Source organism: Parasteatoda tepidariorum, chromosome 10 (assembly GCF_982258835.1).
Source record: "Parasteatoda tepidariorum strain Cologne lab strain chromosome 10, Ptep-v5.0, whole genome shotgun sequence".
NCBI classification, from domain to species: Eukaryota; Metazoa; Arthropoda; class Arachnida; order Araneae; family Theridiidae; genus Parasteatoda; species Parasteatoda tepidariorum.
The window spans coordinates 101,236,657-101,259,894 of NC_141764.1; the positions used below are offsets into that span (position 1 = coordinate 101,236,657).

General features: G+C 32.6%; 1 protein-coding gene across 1 annotated transcript in view; it reads right to left on the bottom strand.

The window, feature by feature from the left end:
• Positions 1-2,342: 2,342 nt before the first annotated feature.
• LOC107445214 (sodium-dependent neutral amino acid transporter B(0)AT3) overlaps positions 2,343-23,238 on the bottom strand; it is a 49,171-nt gene continuing 28,275 nt past the window's right edge. The window contains exons 5-10 of the mRNA XM_016059563.4: positions 20,989-21,190; positions 17,369-17,553; positions 10,005-10,206; positions 7,318-7,477; positions 6,050-6,212; positions 2,343-3,186 (exon numbers count right to left, since the gene is read on the bottom strand). Coding sequence (XP_015915049.1) covers positions 2,932-3,186; positions 6,050-6,212; positions 7,318-7,477; positions 10,005-10,206; positions 17,369-17,553; positions 20,989-21,190 — 1,167 coding nt within the window. The 3' untranslated portion in view covers positions 2,343-2,931. The remainder of the gene's footprint in view (positions 3,187-6,049; positions 6,213-7,317; positions 7,478-10,004; positions 10,207-17,368; positions 17,554-20,988; positions 21,191-23,238) is intronic.

Consider the following 23,238-nt stretch of genomic DNA (forward strand, 5'->3'; position numbering starts at 1 on the left):
ACTTCACCAGCAAATGCGTTATTCAGGGCGGAAGCTAGATCATATCTGCCCTCTGGTTGAAGAGCTGCTCATTTTTCATAGTTTTGAGACCGTTATAAGCATTTTCCAATCCCTTTTGATATCCTAGGCTTCAGCCTGGTAGGACATTTTGACTCGTTGCATAACTCGTCATACCAACTTGCTGAAGTTAAGAAATGTGAAGCATCTTTTGATGTGACAGTACACCCATTATTGTTAAATCCTTTCTTTTATTACCATAAAAATGCATTATGTATGTTAGCCATTTTGTTACTTCTGATTATTATTTTGTTAAATTTAAGAGACAGGCTGTGAATAAAGGAATGTCCTAGTTTCGAATAATTTAATTCAGAATATTTATAACAAATAATACATCAAAATGAAGTTGAACGAACCTAATTTTTTTGACGAATGATCAATAGGTGAACTGTTACTTATATGGCACACATTCAACTCAAAGTCTAATTCTTCCATTGCCTTGATTAACAAGTTCGGAATATTCAAACTTTGATTAACAGGTGGAGGAAAAATGAAACTTTGGGTTGCAGGTGTGCCATGTAACTATAGGACACACGTGGAGAAGAACGAGGCTAGTTTGCCTTCATTTTGATGCATTTGTTATAATGCGGGCACACCATTGAAATTGAGACTTAATTATAGTATAGACACCTTGTATAATCAAGACCTGGCATGTCTGCTGACGAAGGCTGTAGTTTGGAGACCCCTGTATCAATTGGTCTTTTGAAACACCCTGCATCTGAGAGCAATAATGACACCATTACAGAGGAATGTTCGTTGTGCTGTCTCTCTCTCTCTCTAAAAGATCGAAAAACGACATTTTTAAGGCCACAAAAATATCAGAAGTGTTGTGATCTGTGATTGATTTTAAAAAGAAGGTCCAAAGGTGCAATAATAATGAAAGAACAACAACAATATGGAATCTTGATATGAGACTACAAAAAAGCCTTCTGACTTCTATAGAACAATTACAACTAAAGTTGTCTTTATTAGTCAGCTTAATAACTATGTTGATTTCAAAACGGTATATCACAATTAGTGCTGTTCAGAATAAAATAGTTTTTTTTTTTTCATTTGAAAAATTTGAAAATTCGGGTAAGTATCTTTAATTTTAGGCATATACTGCTGCATAAATACAAAATAATTCAAAATCACTTATAAAGTTGATCTCATTTATTGCAAACCCTTATTTAAACAAAAAGAAAGCAAGAAAAAAAAAACAGACTAAACGGGAAAATTATAATATAGGGTCGGTTTAATGTTAAAAAGCCTAGATGAACGTTTGTTTTCACCAATATAGCTTGGATTTTTAGCGAGAAAATTTTCATAAAATTCTTGAAAACAGTTCATAAGAAATTATATGTGGTCTTAGCAATAATTAACAAAACTATATAACCAATGAATAAGTTATTTATCTCTAGCTGTTGTCGTTTACCTTGAGTTAAGCTCGAATGTTCTTTATGCAGAATCTGTAAGTGCTAATAAAGACCACCGAAGACATGGAGTGTAGCTGAGAAATTTGAGACTGTCCTAGAGTTGCTGGGTTATAGCCAAAACATAGCGTTTATCAGGCCATGTTTAATGAAAGTCAAACAGCAATCAAAGACTCTCTCGCTCCCTCATTTTTGTAAATAAATGACAATGAAGGTTAAAAGCGTTTTTAAACATTTTTCGGTTCATTTTTGTTCAACATAGCTTCTGCTTTTAATAAATTATGCTAATTTGGTTTTAATGAAATATTCCCGTTGTAAATAAGACCGACTGCAAAGCTGCTGTTCTTAAGCACTTTTTGAATTCGTGAATGTGTTAATACGATTAATTAAAAACTTGTTCAATTTTAACGAAAATTTAATAATAATGTTATTAAGGATATTAAAGTTTTCGTTTTGTTATCACTTTAAAAATAAAATCTTCAGCGAAAATCAAGAGATTCGGCTTCAATGCGACCGTATATTACAAAGGGATAGGACGAAAGAACGCAAAAGAACAAGAGATTGCAAATTCAACAAAAAAAGGAAGCAGAATACCATGTAAAGGACACCAAATAAAATGCTCAAATTTGATGCAATTTTTACACCATATATTTTTTTTCACTTCTTGAGCAAAAATTGCTTGTGAAATAGTTGTAACTAATATGAAAGTTATAATTAAATTTATTTTTGTAATATTGCTTATTAGGAACTGTTTTCTTAAATTTTGAATAGTATGAAAATAAACAATAAGTTCAACAATAAGTTTATTCTCAAAATTTATTATTTGATTAACTAGTAACGATTATAAAGTCGTCATTTAAGTTATTGTCCTTATTTTATTTTTTATTTACCATCATATTCAAATATATTCTCTGTATTTAATACTAATTTTAAAATTGGCTTGAATGTGTTAATACGATTAGTTAAAACCCTGTCGAATTTAAACGAAAATTTAATAATGAAATTATTAAAATTATGTAACTAAATGCTATTTCTTACCAACTAATTTTCGCCCTATTGTATATCTAAATTTAAAACAGCATTTCTAGTTACAAAACCTGCACCTCTTTTTTTTTAATGGAAAATTACCATATGTTATACTCCGATATGTTATGGTTCCTTTTTTTACACATGCAAATTGAGTCCTATAAATATATACATATATCTTATAATATGAAATGCGATTTCTTTTCCAACATCACTTAGAAATTGTCTTTATTCAGATAATTATTGTGTATATTAGGATGGATCTTCTCTCCAGATAGTGATAAATGCTTAAAGACTATTTTACTTTCTGATATCAAGATTCGCTGATTAAATTCTAAATCTCTAAAGTTTATTTCTAGGCAAAGTGAGTGAGTAAACAAATAATAATTAGTAAAATCTTTTGGCAAACGACCATTCTTTTTTTTGTTAGTGTTGATCACATGTCTTCTGGATCATGGTCTTCACGTATGCAGAAGAGGCACTTCTCGAGGTTGGTCACCTTGTGGGGAATGATGTTGTGGAAGTCCCTGAGTTCGTCTGCAGGGAACCAGGAAGGTTCCTCGTCTGGCAGCAGACGAATGCCGCAAGCACGGAGCAATGCTACCAACGGAATCCATATAGCAGCCATTAGTATCAACAATGCAATCACGAAGTGACACCAGCCAGGCCATTCTTTCCCCACTGTTGTTGCCTGCAAATAAGATTTGGAAGATCATTTTCACCAAAAGTAAAAATTAAATGCCTTCCCCCCCCCATTTAAGCCTGCAAATACGATTTAGAAAATAACCACTTTCCTCCACCCCTAAAAACTGTGACGTAAACCCCGTCCAATCTTCAAAAAACTTCCTACTCGAATATCTCATTCATCGAATAAAGGTTACGAGAGTTGTTTTTTAAGTAAGAACCGTTTGAAAATAAAAACCAAACAAGAGAAAATTTTTTAGAAGCAAATTTATTCTCAGATTCTACATACGTTTCTCTTTTTTCAGCATAGTTGCCAAGTTTGTTTAAATACATATCATACCTTACAACTACATTTAGAATACCCTCTTCATACAAATTTGCCACCTGCTCCGTTAAGCAAGAGGTCGCGGCAATTTTCACGTATTTCTCATCGTTGTAATGATTGCCGCCAAAATGATGCTTGAAATATCGGAAAATCACTCAGCGCAAGATCTGGGCTGTAAGGAGGGGAGGTCCGAAACTTCCCAACCAAAAGAGTCCAATAAAGTTCGGAACTGAGATGCAGAGAGACTCATTGTCATAGAATAACAAAACTCCCAGTCAGCATTTTAGGGAATTTTGCTACTTCACAAATCGTAGCTTCACGAATCTGTTAGTGAATGCATGCAGCAGACAGATTTTATGCCGACTTAAAACGCATCACCGGCAGCATCTCGTGCGTACCGGACTTTTTGTTAAATTTGAACATTTTAAAGACACAGAGCTGACCGTAGAGTTTATCTACATAGCTGCAACTGAGCACAGTTGTTCCCAAGGAATGCCGGGGCACGACACAAGCACTCGTTGAGACGCACGCATCCTCTACTAGTGTACATTCCCTTTTCCCTTTGTATCGTTTTGAAAAAATTGCAACTCGCAATAATAATAAAAAAAATAATAATATTTTTGTGGTAGTCTGTTATGGGTCAAAAAGGTTAAGACCCCATATAACTTCGCTAACTTATGTGGTCTCGCGTTATCGTCCATCAAAATAAACTCAGGGTCAACTGTACCCCTGAGAAAAGCGAATATAGGGCTCCAAGACCGCATCCCTATACCTCACACCAGTCACAGATCCTTTTTCAAAAACATGGAAAGTTATGCGACTATCTAACCTGATCCGCCGTAGTCGTCGATTTTGCGGATATTGGATTGTAGGTGGCGGGTCCCTGGGTCTCTCCATATGAACGTACGGCGAGAATCGGTGTTTAGGCTGAACTGGAACTCATCAGTGAAGAGAACGGTCACCCTTGGATCGATACTCCAATCTCTATGTTCTGTGCACCATGCTGAACGGACTCTCCTGTTCACGGAAGAGAGCGGGACGCACACAGCAGGTCTTCTTGCAAACAACGCTCTCTCATGAAGTCGTTTGGACACAGTCACCCTTGATACCCGAGTTTCTGTGGCTGCATACAAGTCAGGAGAGAGCTGAATAGCTTTTCTGTTACGCCTCGCTATAGTGGACAAATGGTGATCTTCTCTGGCCATCGTGGCTCTCGGACGACCTTGGGCAGGCTTTCTTTTGATGGATCCGGTATCCTGGAACTGTTTCCATAAGTTACATACGACGCTGGGTGTTAAATTGAACTCTCTACAAATCTAGATCTGAGATTGGTCTGCTTCTAGCCTCCCCACAATTCAACGCCTCATTCCACCAACTAAAAGTTGGTGGTTACTCATTTTAACTGTTACAATTTGAATTTAATCAAATGCTGCAAAATAACACCATGAAATTCGCGCCGAAGGTGTGGTAGCGAAAGAAGTGAGTCTTAACTTACTCGCACCACTTATAAGGCCTGTTTCTCTACTGGCTCCGCCTACTCACGTGTACGCTTACGCACACGTATGACGTACAAGATTTGCATTTTTGTCTAAAAGCAGCGGTTTTACATTCAGTTCAATTCTTTTCATGAAATTCGATAAATTATGCGCAAATTCTCTTAATTTATTTCACCAGTGTAATTGTCGTTGGACACTCGAACACGCAACGCAACTATCTCTCTTTTCGACAGCACTTCACGACTTTACATCGTTCCCCACGACGTTCCGTTCACGACTTTACATCGACTTTGATTCGACCAGCAAATCGCTTGAGTCTACAAATCGCTTGAGGTTCGAACTGCATTGGTAAGGCGAGTTCACTCATTACCACGAGGCCTTTTAGTCTGGTGAAATGCTCATGACTGATAACGATTCAGACTCAGTGTCGGATTAACCATTAGGCCATGACCTGGGGTCCCCATGATTAGGGGCCCCTTAAAATGGATTTTTTGAGAATAAATTTCAAAAAATTAATAAAAACAATGATTTAGAAAAAAAATCAATTTCAAGTATATATGTTATGATTATAGAATGTTATGATTATTTTTTAGTTCTAATTTAACAAAATAAAGTAAAATTCAATTTATTATTATTTATTATTATTTTAAATATGCTTTCATAAATGAAAAGATAGATAAATACTTTTATATTTGAATAAATAAAAAATATACGGGAAAAAAAATTTAATGTTAGAGCCTCAAAAATTTGAATGGCCTAGGGCCCAGCGTACGCTTAGTGCGGCACTGTTCAGACTTATCGTTCATTGGTCGGGAGTGTACAATATTTTACACTATAGTTATTGCATTTCTTGCTATGACCATGGAAGTCCTAGGTTCGAATCCTGTTTGCAACCCCACGAATTCTCTCTCGTCCCCTCCATAACGGTAATACAAATACTTGCAAAAGTTTAAAATATTCTCAAACTTTACTAACTTATTTTGTGAGTTTCTTTTCGATTTTTCGTATAATGAGTTGTGGATCTTGTATTTCAATAGAATGTGACTTACGGTTTCCTTATCCCATGCTTCGTATCCACTTCCTTCAGAGGCTATCTTTACAAATGAACAACAGAGGATGGTGATCATAGTAGCCGGAGCTACGTACCTCCAACAGAACAACCAGTAATAGCTAGGACGCCGTCCGGTCATCAACTCGATGTCATCGCTGAACCTATAAGGATCACCTGGATATTAGAGAGGTCTTTTAGGTAACATGCTCATGTACGTAAGATCTGCGAGGAAACACAAAACAATTTAGGTTTTCTACACAGTTTGAGCAGAACCAAAGTACTGGAGCATGTGGAATAGTATGTGAGTGTGCTAAATCTTTATCTGTTCGGGGTAAGAAACACTGCTATAACCCACAACACATACGTGTGCTGAAAATGTTAGTTATGAGAAGTTCTATGAGTTCTATGGTGCAGGGTGTATAGTTTGTCTACGGTAAAAACTCCATCTGCCACAAAATCTGAGACCGACTGCTGCTATGGAAACAAGAATAGCGCATTTCTGGGACGGTAGCCTTTCTTCACTCTAACACAATAGACCAGAGAAAAAGATTACCTTTCTCTAGCTGATCCGAGCCAAAACTTGTCTCTAACAGTGACCCCTACTTTAAATAGTTATATCTCGTTACCATAATTATCGCCACGGGTCCAGGCGAATAGCTGGGGGAGTTCTTACTTTAGACAAACTATAATGGATGGTTGACTGAATGTAAACAATAACAAATTTCCTAAAACCGGAAGAAATTTAGAAAACTTCCACTGTTATGCTCACGAGGCGATGCGTTAATAGGCTTAACATTCTAAGAACTTTTATTATTGTGATTTGTGTCTAAATTTACGCGTAATTTTACCATTTACGAGAGTTTTCTGTAATTTATAAATTCTAACAGGCCAAGAGCAAAAAACAAATTTTTACGAAATTAATACCACTGGATAAAGATAGTGTAAAGGTTAGCCATGTTTTGAGGGTTATCGCTTATTTGGCTATATTTGTGTAAAATAACGCTGTTTGCTATTTTTTCGGTAGCATCATAGCAGGCTTGCGGAGTCTTTCGAATTCCTTTGTTGTTAGTGTCGTTGAAAATTAGATTGAAGGAACGCGTTATATTGTAAACACTACAACTATAATAATATTGGATGCTGTGTGTTTTGAAGCTTAGGCATAAAAATGAGTCGGAAGTAGTAAACCGGAAGTCTTGCGACGAATTTTATCCCCTAGCCCCATTTGCGCTTAGCTCTACACGGTTTACCAAAGGGATTTGAAATTACCTTCTGAGTCCGTAGACGTAGGATATGGCAATGCATTCAAAGAGGGCGACTATGAGGAGAGGAAAGTTTCCACTGAAGTTGTCGAATAAGGTGAAGACATAATTACCACCACCCTGAGCAAATATCAAAGACAGGAAGAAACACAGAAGACAAGTTACGCCTGCAATAATAATTACTCATTAACAAGCAACAAACAAATTCTAAGAAAAGGTCACTTAATCTCTAAGTTAATATCACTATTTGCAATAATTCAGAGGTTAATGAGGTTTTAGAAAAAAATTAAGTTAAAAAGTTTTGGTGGCTGTATACGTGCTGTATGCAAATAAAAAAAGATATCACGTTAAATAACTTTTTTTATGATGATCTTTCACGAACTAAGTGCAAATCGTTATGCTGACCTTAAATATGTCAATTAGTTTTTGCTAACTATATAGTTAGGGAATCAGACTTACTTTGAATAAGCGTACCTATTTTAGAAGGATTTGAGTTTCGTTGCAAACAAAATATGGTCCCAATAGTTTAGTTAGGAGGCTTTTAATCTAAACGACACTTTATGCGTACTTTGCTACACTGCGAGAAGATTTTATATTTATTATTTTATTTAATAGGAATCAAAATTTTTTTGAATTGTAAGGTGTAGGTAAATTTTAAGTTCATTCAAGCTTTGTAATTTTAAATGACGACACACAAAATTTGTGCGAAATCGGTCAATTAGTATTGGAGAATTAAAGGTTTAATATTACAGTTTTTTTGAAATATTATAATTCCAGAAACTTTCAGTCCGATTTTGTTCAAATTTTGAACGTCGTTAATTAAAATTGCATTGTTCAAAATGATATGAATGTCTCACAAATATAGTTTTTTTTTTAATTTTATAAAATGAATAAACAATACGTAATTATTAAAATTATTTTTATATGAAAATTATCTTTTGATTCAATTAACTTCATCAATTCCAGAGATATGACAAATGCGCAAAAAGTGAAACTAACATTAAGGGACTCAAACTTTAAACCGCTTTTTTGACTGAAAAATTGGGATTACATTTCCCAGATTGCGGCTACCCACAATATTTTCATAGTTGAATGTTCAAATCTGTCGAGAAAAAAAATATTGAAAAAAAAAGTTTTTGTGTGTTTGAAACTTGATTAGTCTGAAACTTGAATAGTTAGCACGCTTAATCCATTCGGAATCGGCAGATGGAGAAAGAAACGTTTCACCAGGCAAACTAACTCCCTCCGACGTGCTAATAAGAGAATATCATATTAAGCTGACGTCAGTGTGATCTTGTCATCATCATAAGAAGCAAAGTGACAGTCAAGAGCTACGTCATCTGAATCGGTTGTTGATTGGCTAAACTATATAATACACTATATACGATAATATAAATGAATTATCAAAGAAAATAAATAGTACAGTAATATTAATAAATAGTGCAGAAATTCGTGATCACAACAAGTTTGAACAAGCCATCTGGGGAAATGACCGGTTCTACGTCTTGACCCTCCCTTTTTCAATCTCTTTCTCTGTTCAGTTGTATGTTGTACATTATTTTTCCTTTTCATATTATTTTGTCAAAAAGTTTTTTAAAGTTTCAACGACGCTTTATTTAAGTTTAATAAGCTGTTGAGTTCCATATAGTTCCCTTACTTAAAATTTATGAATGTGTTTGAAATACAAGACGAAACTAATGGACTTCCTCTACTATTGGCGATTGACTATTGGCGATCGAAATGGGCTACAGGTGGCGTAGAGTAGAACCAACATCTCCTAGAAAGAACAGGCCTCAGCACGGGTTACCATAAATATCCCTTAGTAGTCCGAACGTAATGACATATTTTGTATTTTCAACCACTGCGCAGCTTAGTACCCCTAACGTAATGACATTTTTCGTCTACTGCACAGTTAACTTCGTCACATCGGACTACTAAATTGATCCGTGCTGAGGCCTTTCTACTGCTAGGAGGTGTTGGTAGAATTCTCTACCTATGGAACACTTCGCATTAGCGTGTGGAGAGTCGTAGGAGATGGAACTCTTGATTTTCAAATAGATTAAAAAACTTTAAGCTAGGAAACTATATGGAACTGAAAACTATAGTTCAAAAAGAAAACGTCGTGGAAGTTTTAAAAAAGTGTTTCTGACAATTAAATACGATAAATATTAAGAAAGGGGAAAATAACAGAGTACATTCCTATACAACTGAGAAGAGGGGGAGAGAGAAGGGTCAAGACATTGGAACCGGTGTTCTCCCCAGATGGCGGATTCACACGCTAATGATGAAATCGTGCGAAATGTTGCCATAGGTAAAGAGTTGTACTTTGTGCCACTTCTAGCCGATTTCGATCGATCACCAATAGACCAACCATAAAAGAAATTTCTTTCTTCTCAATCCCAGTAGCTGAGGGTATAGAGGTGGGTTCAAACCTTAGAGAAGAGATTTACTAATATCTCCTCTAAGGTTCAAACCTGTTTCAAGAATATTCTCTCTGCTGTGCCCCCTGAATGTTGTTTTCCGTTTATACACGGGGACAAGTTAACGTTATGCCTATGAAAGCAAGCCTTCTTTGGCTTAAGTCAGAAAATCCCTTTTCATACAGCCGTGAAAGAAGAATATATGTGACCTCAAAGTTACAACTTTGAAGCATTAAGATTGGAACTTTTATAAAGGTGATGATTGTTCCAATACCAGTGAGTATTTCTTTTCGAACGTTGGGAAAGAGTTTCATGTCGACTATAGAGGTTATGACTCCTTCTAAGGTGCCGAACTGAGAGTCTATTCCGAGGGTGAAGAGCATCAGGAAGAAGAGGACAGACCAGAAGGGCGCTCCTGGGAATTGGTTGATAGCTTCCGTGAAAGCAATAAATGCGAGACCCGTTCCGGACGCACTCTGAAATAAAAAGAATAGATTAGCAATAGGCTGACGTAAGGGGAGGAGGAGAAATGTTAAAATGCTTACAGATTGACACAAAAACCTTTTAACAGTATAGTGAGCAAAAAAATAAACGCCCGAAATAATTTTTGATATGATGATCAGATTTTCACGTACTAAGCCAAGAAAAAAATTTAAATAATAATAATAATTTTGATTTACGGAGATGACCTCGAATACGCCAATTAATTAGAGCAGACGATTTATTTTAAACATAAATTTTTTTTAAAAAAATTCGATTTCTTAGAACTATTCAATTGATTTCATTTGATTATTTTTATTTTGCCTTATAAAATTACATTCTTCAAAATGATATAAAAATTGTATACCTTAAGGTATTAAATTTTTTTCGACTATTTTATACATATAAAAATGAATGTCTTTTTTTAGAGAAGGAACACCCAAAACACATCGGAAAAATATTTGTAAATAAACAGAAAAAAATATATATCTTCGTAACAGAGTTAAAACCTAATGCCTGCGAAATCGTTCAATTGAATTTAATGATTTAATATGAAAGGTCTATTTAAACTTTACATACATTCCATACTTTTCTGAGTCATATTACTTCAAACATTAAAATATGTACGAAGTATACATAAACACATAATGTTATACCATTAGATGCAGAATAAATACAGAAATATATACTATTCTATAAAGAAGAAGAATATTCGATAACAATTACAATTCTGCACTCTCTGAGATCACATTTATTCATTGGAATGAAGTAAGCAATGAAGAATGAAATAACTTCCCTTTAATTTATAATGAATTGAAGACAAATCAAATGTATTTACCTTAATACACACATCTTTAACAGTATGCGATCACGAAATCGGAAGGTAAGTTTGTTGATTATGGAAAGGGAAAAGTCACTGAGAAATTGTTCTTCAAATGTTGGAAGCATTCTGTTTCCAAATGTTTTACCAATGTTCTGGACCGTCTTTTAAGTTCTTTCGCGTTTTCCTTAAGGAAATTTTGCTTCTTATTTGTTGCTAAAAAAGCGTTCTTCTCTACCATTGCTTCTAATAGAACTAAATGAAAACTTAGTAAATAAAAACCTGAATAGAAAGTCCCAGCTAGAAGGCGTATTCAAGCGTTACGATCGCGAATGTAAGATAAATTCAATGATTATTACTTGGTAGCATGCGTTTTCTGCATCACCAAATTTATAATTTGTCTGATACCTCGCGCTTTTATTTTATTTATATTAATTTCTTTAAACGTATTTCTAAAACATTACTTATTTAAAGTCAACGGTAATGGAATAGAAAAAAAAATTATGCATTAAAAAGCAAAATTAATGGGAAAGTGGTACTAATTCGTTTAGGAGAAGCATAAAAATCGACGCCAGTAAGGCTTATTTACGCCAATGATGCTCAGTTAATTAAGGTAATACATGCATATTGAAATAAAGGAAATAAGCTATGTATTAGAAAACAAAAGTAATGGAGAAAAGGTATTTATTTGTCTAGAACAGAGGTCGCCAAAGTGGTCTATATAGACCCCCAGGGGTCTATTTAGCAAAAGCGGGGGTCGATCTGAGCCAGGGGGTCGAATGGGGGTCGATCCGAATCGGAAGGGTCGATTTGGGGTCAAAGAAAAAACAGTTCTTAATACGCAAATCACACATACCTAATTGAGTATGTAAAATTTGTGATTTTTTTTATAATTGACTTAGCATCAGACATTTATAACAAACAAATGAAACGATTCCTATGTGTCTTCTATGCGAAAAAACTTTTGGAAATGACTGCATGAAACAGTCAAAAATGAAAGATAAACTTGATAGGGTTCACTCAAGTAAAAAAAATAAAGAACTTGAATTTTTCAAAAAACTTAAGGAAAATTCACATTTCGACCCACTATAAGAAGTTTATGAAGCAGTCTACTGAAGTTGAAACTGAAGGAGGATTAATAGTTTCGTTCAAGATTTCGCTTAATATACAGAGAGAGGGAAACCACACACAATCGCTGAAGAAATTGTTATACCTGCAATTAAAGACGTCATTGAGGATGTAATGAAAAGAGACTACGTTAATGTTTTAAGGTCATTGCCATTAAGTGCAAATTCTGTAAAACGGCGTAAAAAATTGCAAGTTCTCTATTCAACTTGATGAATCTGTTTTTGGCGTTTCTGCTATTCTTATGGTGTACGTTAGATATTTCAGTAAAATAAAAGGACAAGTCATTAATGAATTTTTATTTGCTAAATATTTTGAAACAAATGGAAAACGAGAGACAATTTTTAGATGCTTATACAAATATTTAAATAAATATGATATTCCGCTTGAAAATATAATAGCGATAGCCACAGATGGGGCACCTGCTATGATAAAGCGTTACCGAGGTTTTGCTACATTTCTCAAAGAAAAAGTGCCCGATATACGCACTATTCATCGTGTGTTGCATAGAAACAACTTAGTAGCAAAATATCTGAGTCCAGAGTTACATAAAGCTTTACAGCTTTGTATGAAGTTTATCAATCAAATTAAAGCCCAACCTCTTGAATCGAGATTATTTTCCAAACTTTGTGAGGAAAACGACGAGTTATTTAACCAATTACTTCTGCACACCGAAGTTAGATGGTTGTCTAGAGGTGTATGCTTGCAAAGGCTCGTTGAATTATTTGACTCCACGACCGAATTTCTCAGTGAAATAATTCCTGTTCTGAGTGATGAACTCCAAAACAATAAGAACCATATTTTTTATTTAGAGGACTTATTTGACAAAATTTTTTGATGTCCAAATAAAGCTGCAAGGAAAAGATGTAGCAATAATCGAAGTTCGAACGATACCGCTAGGCTTCCAAGTAAAATTAAATTTATTTAGATTTTCATTGCTACGTAAGGATTATCAATATTTTTCAAATCCGCGACAATTAGAAATAAAAGAAGAAGACTTGGAAATATATACAGGTCATCTTCAAAAATTGAGCGATGATTTTAAACTGCGCTTTGTTGATTTGGAAAACATTGACATCCCTGATTAGATTATTGTGCCATTTTCTGCTCAAATTGAAAATGTGGACATTGATCTGCAAGATGAGCTTGCTGAATTATTATCGGATCTTGATGCAAAGACGTTTTTTTAAAATTTAAGAGTATGCAAATTTTAGACAACTATAAATACAATGCAAAATTATGTAAAATTTTACAAAATAGCTCAGCCATTCATGCTAGCATTTCCAAGTTCCTATATGGTCAAAGCCGGTTTCAGTCACGTAAATTCAATCTTAACTAGGTGCAGAAATAAATTAAATGTGGAGTTTCGAGGGGATTTAAGATTAAAATTGACCAATGTCGAACCCAATATAGCGAACCCTGCAAAAAAACACCAGACACACCTATCTCATTGATTAAGAAGCAATAATTCTGTAGTTACTTTACTTATTATTTCTACTTATTTATAATTACTTAATTATAATTACTTATTTATAATTACTTATTTATAATTACTTATTTATAATTATTTATTATTTAATAAATATTAAGGTATTTAAACTTCAACAATAATATATTTTTCATAAAACTATTGTTACACATTGTACTATTACTTTAATAAATGTTTAAAATAATAAAATAAATGTACAGACACAGTATCTAATAGAGTTTTATTTTAATTAGCAGAAAATTACTTTTATGGGGGTCGATAGCGATTTCGAAAAATTATATAGGGGTCGATGACCAAAAAAGTTTGGCGACCCTTGGTCTAGAAGAACCGTAAATCGTCATACTATCATTGACGGCAATGATGCTTAATTAATGTAGGCAATATGTACTAATTGAAACAATAAAAAGTAACTTCTGAACTAAAAAGCAAAAATTAGGAAAAAGATACTTATTCGCATTTTGGGTAACCGTGAAAAATCTGACACCAATGCTCAATTAATACTGATAATGGGTATTAATTGAAATAAAATAAAATAAGACATGTGTTAGAAAGCTAAGCTCATGGAAGAAAGATTAATAGAGAATTCATTTAAGTAAACCTTAAAAAATCGCCATTCACAGCTAACGCTTCATTCATATGTATCACTGACGGTAATATGTACTACTGGTATTATGGTTATTGGCGAATTGGTCTAAATAAGAATTCCACAGCGGGTTTTCCGCAGTTTCAGAATATGTTTTTTTCCAGTGGTAGCTAAAATAGTGTATTAATATTTTAATGAATTAGAATTAAAATAACTTTTTTCATCACCACTTATAAATATTTTAACGGCAAATTAAAGGTCAGATAGAGAAACGGTCAAGCTCCAAAATCCTCATACAGTTCTAATGTTTGTTTTTTTTAATTTTATCTTTTTTAAAATTTAACTTTAGCTGGCTGACGCTGACGAATACGTATAAACTCAAATGTTGACGGGTTATTAATAAATACCAAATATACTGATATAGGTATAAATGTTACACTTATATGTTTGGAGATTATTAAAACTGCACCATTGTCCATTACTAAGTAGCTTTAAGAGTTATGCTTTGGAATTAAATGTTGTACGGCTCCTCAAAAGGGATATGTACCAGAGAAAAATCACTTAAAAGTGGTAAATTTTAGCTACCATGAATTAGCCGCGAGCAATAGCATCATGCCAAATGCATTTTATCTTTATTCCAATGGTATAAATTATAAACAACGAGCTTTTCTTACTTCAATAACGCAAAGCCACCGAAGATTACAACATATAATATTAAATAAAAATAAATAAAATTATTTCAGCTGTATTAAATGAAAAACTTAGTGGAAGAGCTAGGTAGTGACATTTTCAGAACGAAAAAAGAAGTTGTATCCGAATTATTTTATTACCAATTTTTTAGAAGGTGGGACTAATGATTCTTTGCTTTATTTGATTTACCACTGTCTGATTTGAAATAAAAATCATGTAAGCATACTAAAATTTAATATGGATTAGTTACGTTAAGATAAAAGTGAAAGCATAAACAGTTCTGTCACATTAAACATACCCACATTGACGCAACCACTTTATGTTATTTTATCTAATTCATTAATTCCCTTAAAAATGTCGTTCACCTGGTTCTTCCATCAAGCTCTTTAATTGTGTCGGTATATGCCTGCTTCCAGTTTTGAGCATGATTGCGTTGTGTTTCTCAGTACTGACTAACTGATACTTATATTTCTTTTTATAACCCCATGCAAAGAATGGGTATTCAGCTAGTTAATAAATAAAATAGTAATAAAAATAATAAATAATTATTAAATATTAATTTTTGTTTAGAATTATATATGAATATAATGAATTTTATAATTATGAGTGAAAATTTTTCAATACACACCCAAATCTTGCGAAATTTAACTTAAATAGTCCAAAAAATTTTGATCACTCTCCTGATTAAAATATTGGAACCATATTTCCCAGATTATATATTTTGCAGGTCAGAAATCCGGATCCCTCGAAAAAAAAGGAATGTTTATTCAGAGAAAGTACATTTTTGTGTCTGGTTTCGTAACTTAAAATAGTATCTGCACCTATTAATTAACATATTTGAGGTCATGTCCTTCGAACCATTAAGACTGAGTCTCAGTACGTTCGTTTATTTATTTATTTATTTTTTTGCGAACTGTAAATTTTTGTAGAAATATGAAAGTACTCCATAACAAAGTGAACTACTTTTGAGCGTTTGACGTAACTAAGAAACGACCCTGGTTTCTGATCTACATTAAGCCGAATATTGTAATAAAAATTTGCGGCTATTGAGTCTTCACATTTGTTTTGGCAAATGATGATGGCGAGGTCTTCGTTTTGTTTATCATTATGACGGTTACATAAGAAGAAACTATAAATCGTGAGAAATCTTTTATTGCAAATTCCTTCTCACTTGCATAAGTAGGTAGCTATTGGCGACGGCCTGGGAAACATCAATAGGAAAACAGACCATCACAATTTCGATCCTCTGCAGAGGGGATTTCATTCTCGAAGCCACTTCCTCAGTTTAGACATAAATCTGAAGGCGAAAAAATTTTTTCTCCAGATCTCTGTACCCATGGTACTACTCAGAGACCAAACATAGGATTTTCGATACCACAGTTCACATATATCACGTGTACTTGCTGAGTCTTAGCGGAATCGAGAATCGAACCCCAGCCCCTTCCGACCGGATACCGATTCTCCAACCACTGGGCAACCACGGCATCACTTACATAAGCAATTTAAAATTTAAAGTATAGAAAAGTTGCTGTTGTTGTAGCTCATTTGCGTCGCACTAGATCTGCTTAATGGGTTATTGGCGACGGTCTAGGAAACAACACTGAGGATGATCCGAAGACATGCCATCACAGTTTTGATCCTCTGCTTTGGTAGCCCGAGAACCTGCGTGTAAAATTGAGCTTTTTTACGGTAGAATAGCGTAACGAGGAACGATACCGTGTACCCTCTGTCCCTACGCCGTCTGATCAAACTGGTCACCTACCCGCTTACTGACCGCAGCCAGTGGTGTTTGACTTCACTGTTCTACTTCGAACTGTGTCTTTACGATCAGTTATTTTTCAGATTATTATTATTCAGTCAGATTTATTGCGGGACTTAACGAAAAAGAAAATCATTTGCGATCTATTTTTTTAATATTTATAAAGTTACTTTAACGTTGCATTGTTTGGGCTGTTATGAAAAAATTGAGAATGATTCGTTGATTTTCTTTGTGATATCCCTGTAGGTAAAAAAATCTCGCTTAGTCAGTGAACTTTTATAACGGGCAAATACCTTCAATGCGTATACGTATATATATATATATATATATATATATATATATATATATATATATATATATATATATATATATATATATATATATATATATATATATATATATATATATATATATATATATATATATATATATATATATTAAATTATTTGCGCTCTTTTAGAACTAAGACAATTATTTCTAGCAAGAGAGTACATATAGTTTAAAAGTAAAGTTTTGATTCGAGTTGAATACACTCATACTGGGATTTTTTTTTGAATATTATTTAATTTTTCGAAAGAATTATTTAAAAATAACAGTAAGAAGCCACTGCTAAATGGTGAGGCTCCATTCTTACCTAGAATACTTTACGAACATGCAAGATACTTCTGAAATAGAGGAACAAGAAGATTTACCTTTTGAAGTTCTTTTTGGATGTCACACTCTGGAAAGTCGTAGGGCAGATTGGGCACAGTCTCAAAAAGGTGAGCTATCACGTCTTCCGGAATAACAGGAGGGATGGTAGTATTCTGGTAGAGCGGACGTAACAGCAGATCACGATCTTCTACGCATCGCTGGTGGGTGTTGTGGGCTTTAAATCCTGGCGAGAGAAAAAAAAAATGGAAATTTTCATCTGGAGATAAAACGAGATAAATTCTATAATCAAAGTGCTAGAATTTGTTAACTCATTAAACCATTTGGGTTCTTTTTCATTTGCTTCACAATCTTAAATTATATTGAGAGAGAAGTGCTGAAATAATGTAATCTAAAAAATTCGTTTCAACTGATTTTTTCTCAGCAATGTTGAAATAGAATAGCTTGACTTTCAATGGTGATACATGCCAATATGTTTTCTGGTTATTTGCTTCTTCAACGGACTTGCAATGGATTGTTTTAGTAATCGTCTAAGCGATTACAGTTGTAACAGTGATTACAGTTGTAACAGTGATTACAGTTGTAACAATAATTACTGTTGTAGCAGTTATTAAGTTATTACAGTTGTAACAGTTACTAAGTGATTACAGGTGTAACAGTTACTATGTGATTACATTTAATTTACAATTAATTTGTTAACTCATTAAACCATTTGGGATCTTTTTCATTTGCTTCACAATCTTAAATTATATTGAGAGAGAAGTGCTGAAATAATGTAATCTAAAAAATTCGTTTCAACTGATTTTTTCTCAGCAATGTTGAAATAGAATAGCTTGACTTTCAATGGTGATACATGCCAATATGTTTTCTGGTTATTTGCTTCTTCAACGGACTTGCAATGGATTGTTTTAGTAATCGTCTAAGCGATTACAGTTGTAACAGTGATTACAGTTGTAACAGTGATTACAGTTGTAACAGTGATTACAGTTGTAACAGTGATTACAGTTGTAACAGTTATTAAGTGATTACAGTTGTAACAATAATTACTGTTGTAGCAGTTATTAAGTTATTACAGTTGTAACAGTTACTAAGTGATTACAGGTGTAACAGTTACTATGTGATTACATTTAATTTACAATTAATTTGTTAACTCATTAAACCATTTGGGATCTTTTTCATTTGCTTCACAATCTTAAATTATATTGAGAGAGAAGTGCTGAAATAATGTAATCTAAAAAATTCGTTTCAACTGATTTTTTCTCAGCAATGTTGAAATAGAATAGCTTGACTTTCAATGGTGATACATGCCAATATGTTTTCTGGTTATTTGCTTCTTCAACGGACTTGCAATGGATTGTTTTAGTAATCGTCTAAGCGATTACAGTTGTAACAGTGATTACAGTTGTAACAGTGATTACAGTTGTAACAGTGATTACAGTTGTAACAATAATTACTGTTGTAGCAGTTATTAAGTTATTACAGTTGTAACAGTTACTAAGTGATTACAGGTGTAACAGTTACTATGTGATTACATTTAATTTACAATTAATTTGTTAACTCATTAAACCATTTGGGATCTTTTTCATTTGCTTCACAATCTTAAATTATATTGAGAGAGAAGTGCTGAAATAATGTAATCTAAAAAATTCGTTTCAACTGATTTTTTCTCAGCAATGTTGAAATAGAATAGCTTGACTTTCAATGGTGATACATGCCAATATGTTTTCTGGTTATTTGCTTCTTCAACGGACTTGCAATGGATTGTTTTAGTAATCGTCTAAGCGATTACAGTTGTAACAGTGATTACAGTTGTAACAGTGATTACAGTTGTAACAGTGATTACAGTTGTAACAGTGATTACAGTTGTAACAATAATTACTGTTGTAGCAGTTATTAAGTTATTACAGTTGTAACAGTTACTAAGTGATTACAGGTGTAACAGTTACTATGTGATTACAGTTGTAAAAGTGTGCACTGATTACAGCTCAGTGGTTAAGGTCTGAGGTGTTATTGTATATGATTGTGATTCGGGAGTACTTCAAAGAGAATAATAGCGTGATGCGCAATCATGCGAATCAGAGCGTAAATTGTTGATTATACAATTGCAGCCGGTTATAAAAATATAACGTTAATTTTGTCTTTTGTAGGGTAAACTAACCAGTGAAGGAACACTTAAGCTTCGCTTGCCTTTTAAAAAATCATATTAATTTCAAAATTCGTAATTTTAGTTAAATGACAGTGTCAACATATTTGTTACTAATTGCAAATTATGTAAAAAAATTATAGAGAACTTACATAATATTATTTTAAAGTTTTGGAGGTTCAAATAACAAGTAGTGAGAAGACCAAGTGAAGGAACACCTCTTACCAGTGAATGAACACCCAGTAAAGGAACACTTAATTTTGGTTATTTTTTAATGCTCTTTATGAATTTATAAGCCATGCAAATATTTGAAAAAGAGCTTATTCTTGAAGTTGTAACATATAAATACTTGGAAAATGTTAACTTTTTTTTGTAATCATGAATTGAAAATTAAAGTTTCAACATATTAACACATACTGTTCATTCACTGGGAAATCTATGCCCAGTAAAGGAACATGCCTGTTCCCTTACTGGATAGAAGTTGTTTTTCGTATTTTTAACATACTTTTGATGCAGAACATCACTAAAGGTACAAGAAAATTAAAGTTTATCTTTTATTTTCATTAACTTAGAAAAAAAAAAAACCAGTAAAGGAACATTTGTTCCTTCACTGGTTTTTTATCGTTTGGTGATCCAGTGAATAAACACCCCTTATCTCAGTACTTTATTAAGTTATGATGCTTTAAAAAAATAAAACGTAACTTCAATAACTATATTTTGAATTCTCTTTTTCACAGTGAGAAAAATAAAACTATAACATGCAATTAATTCCACTTCAAACAAATACAATCACTCACCTTATAATTTTTTCAAAGAAACAACGTGTTGCAGAGATAATAACAAATTCAAAAACTTTTCCAGAAAAGTATATTTGACCAGGTAATCCGAAACATTGCTAGATGACTTCCTATTGTTTGGCAGTAAGCTATTGTTCCCAATCAATCTAAAGAAAAACTTTCAAATTCTTATTTTTGATCAATATATATGAAATGTTCCTTCACTGGTTGGTTTACCCTACTCTTGCAAACTTTTCTAATGAAAATACCTCTTTAGTATGAAATCTAGTGTTTCAAGTGAAAATAAACAGCCTCTTTAATAATATAAATTATTCGCTAAAAGCAATCGTTTAAAAAGCTCATTATTTCATAAGATATGTATTTATTCGCATTGTTTTTTTGTTATATATATATATATATATATATATATATATATATATATATATATATATATATATATATATATATATATATATATATATATATATATATATATATATATATATATATATATATATATATATATATATATATATATATATATATATATATATATATATATAAATGTATGCATAAATCTTAAAACAGGCGAACAGTTTTCTAAAAACAAAACAACTTCGTATTAATTCATATCAATATTATTAAGTATGTTTTTATTACTTATCAAAATTCTTAAAGTTTCGCAGTTTTTGAAAAATAACAGAATTGTGTGTAAAAGATGTGAGAAAGAAAGAAAAATTACCTAGTACAGAGAAGACGACAATTCCAGCAAACATGGATGTTCCACAGTTGCATATGGAGACAGTGATAGCGTCTCGGAAGCAGTTATTGTGTACCGGATTATAGGAAGAAAAGGCTATCAGTCCTCCGAAGGCTAATCCAAGGGAGAAAAAGATCTGGGTGCCAGCTTCAAGCCACACTACTGGATCTGCCAGCCTCGACCACTACAACACAACACATTCCTCAATGAAAAGTGTTTCGAATCAAGCATTTGAATAAGCACAATTACATAAATTTGGATCTTTTTTTTTTATAGGATTTTTAAACTTTAATCACAAAAATAAGAGGGAGTTAGCGTTATCGTGAAAACAGGGTCCCAATAATTTTCAGAAAAGTAGTCTAATGTTTGGGCCATTTAATGATAATTTCGTAACAAAATATATATATATATATATATATATATATACAGTAGAGAACCGATTATCCGGAACGATCGGGACTATCGCTATTCCAGATAACTGATTTTTCCGGTTTTCTGAATCGCTACAAAAAGCAGTTTTGTTAGTGTTAAACCCAACTTAAAAAAAAAAAAAATTTTGAAATAATCTTAAAAATAAGAAAAAACGATGAGGTAATACACTAATGATTATTTCTGAAATGATGGTAAGGTAAACATCTTTCAAAAAAGAAAGAAAAATCCTAAAATCTTATGAGGAAAAAAAAAAAATTTTTTTTTAGAAATTGTGGGAAAATTTATCGAATTTCGTTCCGGTTTTTTGGTTTTCCGGTTTTCTGATTTCCGGATAACGGGTTCTGTACTGATATATAACTCGCTAACTTTTTAACAACTGATTGGATTTTCAAGTACTAGGATCCAATTTTAACGATTTAAAGTGTTAATCTCAAGAATGAAAACAACTTGAGAAGTGTTTACTATTGAGTTACGGTGCCCGATACTATCTTTAAACGAATGTACTTTTTGTTAAGGATTTAATTTTTCGATCTTCAAAATATCGGGGTGCGAGGTAGCAGCAATCTGGAAAATAATGTCTCATTGATTTAGTCAGTAGAGTTGTCAAATGCCTCCTGATGTTAATTTTCCTTTCTTAGTGTTTGGTCATAGCTCTAAAACTAATGGCGCAATTCGAAATTCTTTTACACTTTTCTTATGAAACTCGTTTTCTTTTCATAAAAAAAACAATTTTTAATAATTTTAAATTATTTTTAATTATTTTAATTATATACTCGATTATTATTTTTAATTATATACTCGAAAAAATTAAAAAGTAGAATTTTTAGTTGATCCACAATATCCTACACGATTTTAAACTAAGTAATTGTGAATGAAAAAATACCTAATTTGGACGAAATTGGCCGAATAGTTTTTGTGAGTTAGGCAACCTTAAAAAAAATTGTACTTTTAATTTTTTATTTCTTAAGAACTATACGACCCATTTCGTTGTTCAAGTTTTGGATGCCGTTCGAAATGACACACTTTTAAATACAGTAGAAATTTGTAATCCTTATAATCCAGAGTTTTTGACTACATTATTAAAAAAAAGTAAATAATTGTTAAAAAAATTTTCCTTCATGATTTAATGATAGAATTAACAAAATTCAAAAGGAGGTTCAAGAATGTTTTGAATTGAATTATTAGTTTTAGAGACATGAGCTCAAAAAGTGAAAATAATATTAAAGCGGTGTCATATTTTCCAGATTGCTGCTTCCCTCCAAATTGTGAGGTTCAAAAATCCGTTGTGACAGACTATGTTTATTTAGATACAGTGTCCGTAGTTATCACTACTTAAGTAATTAGTACATTTGAGTTTCACTCTTTGAACCATTAAGATTGGCTTTTATTTTGAAAATCTGCTCATTTGATCAAAAGTTATTCAGGATGCCATTTATTTTTTGCACATGTATTTTCTGTTTTTGGCTAGATTACTCTGAAAATTAAATCCTGTTAAAGAACATTATTTATTCATGTGCGGATTGCTTAAAATCAACAGTCAAGTTCTGTGCCATGTAAGCTCTTCAAATTACAGATAAGTTTTAAAAAGTGAACAATCGTTTGACTGCGTACAATCCTGTTCATAGTTTTCACAATTTTTTTTTAATAATAATCTTTTTTATCAATATCTCAAGTAATTCTGTTAGAAAAATAAACAATTACTGTTCAGATTAAAATTTTAACTATAAAATAATAATAAATTCATTATTTTTGGAAACATTAGTTTAGGATTTAGTTTGACAGGTCAGCCTAAATTACACC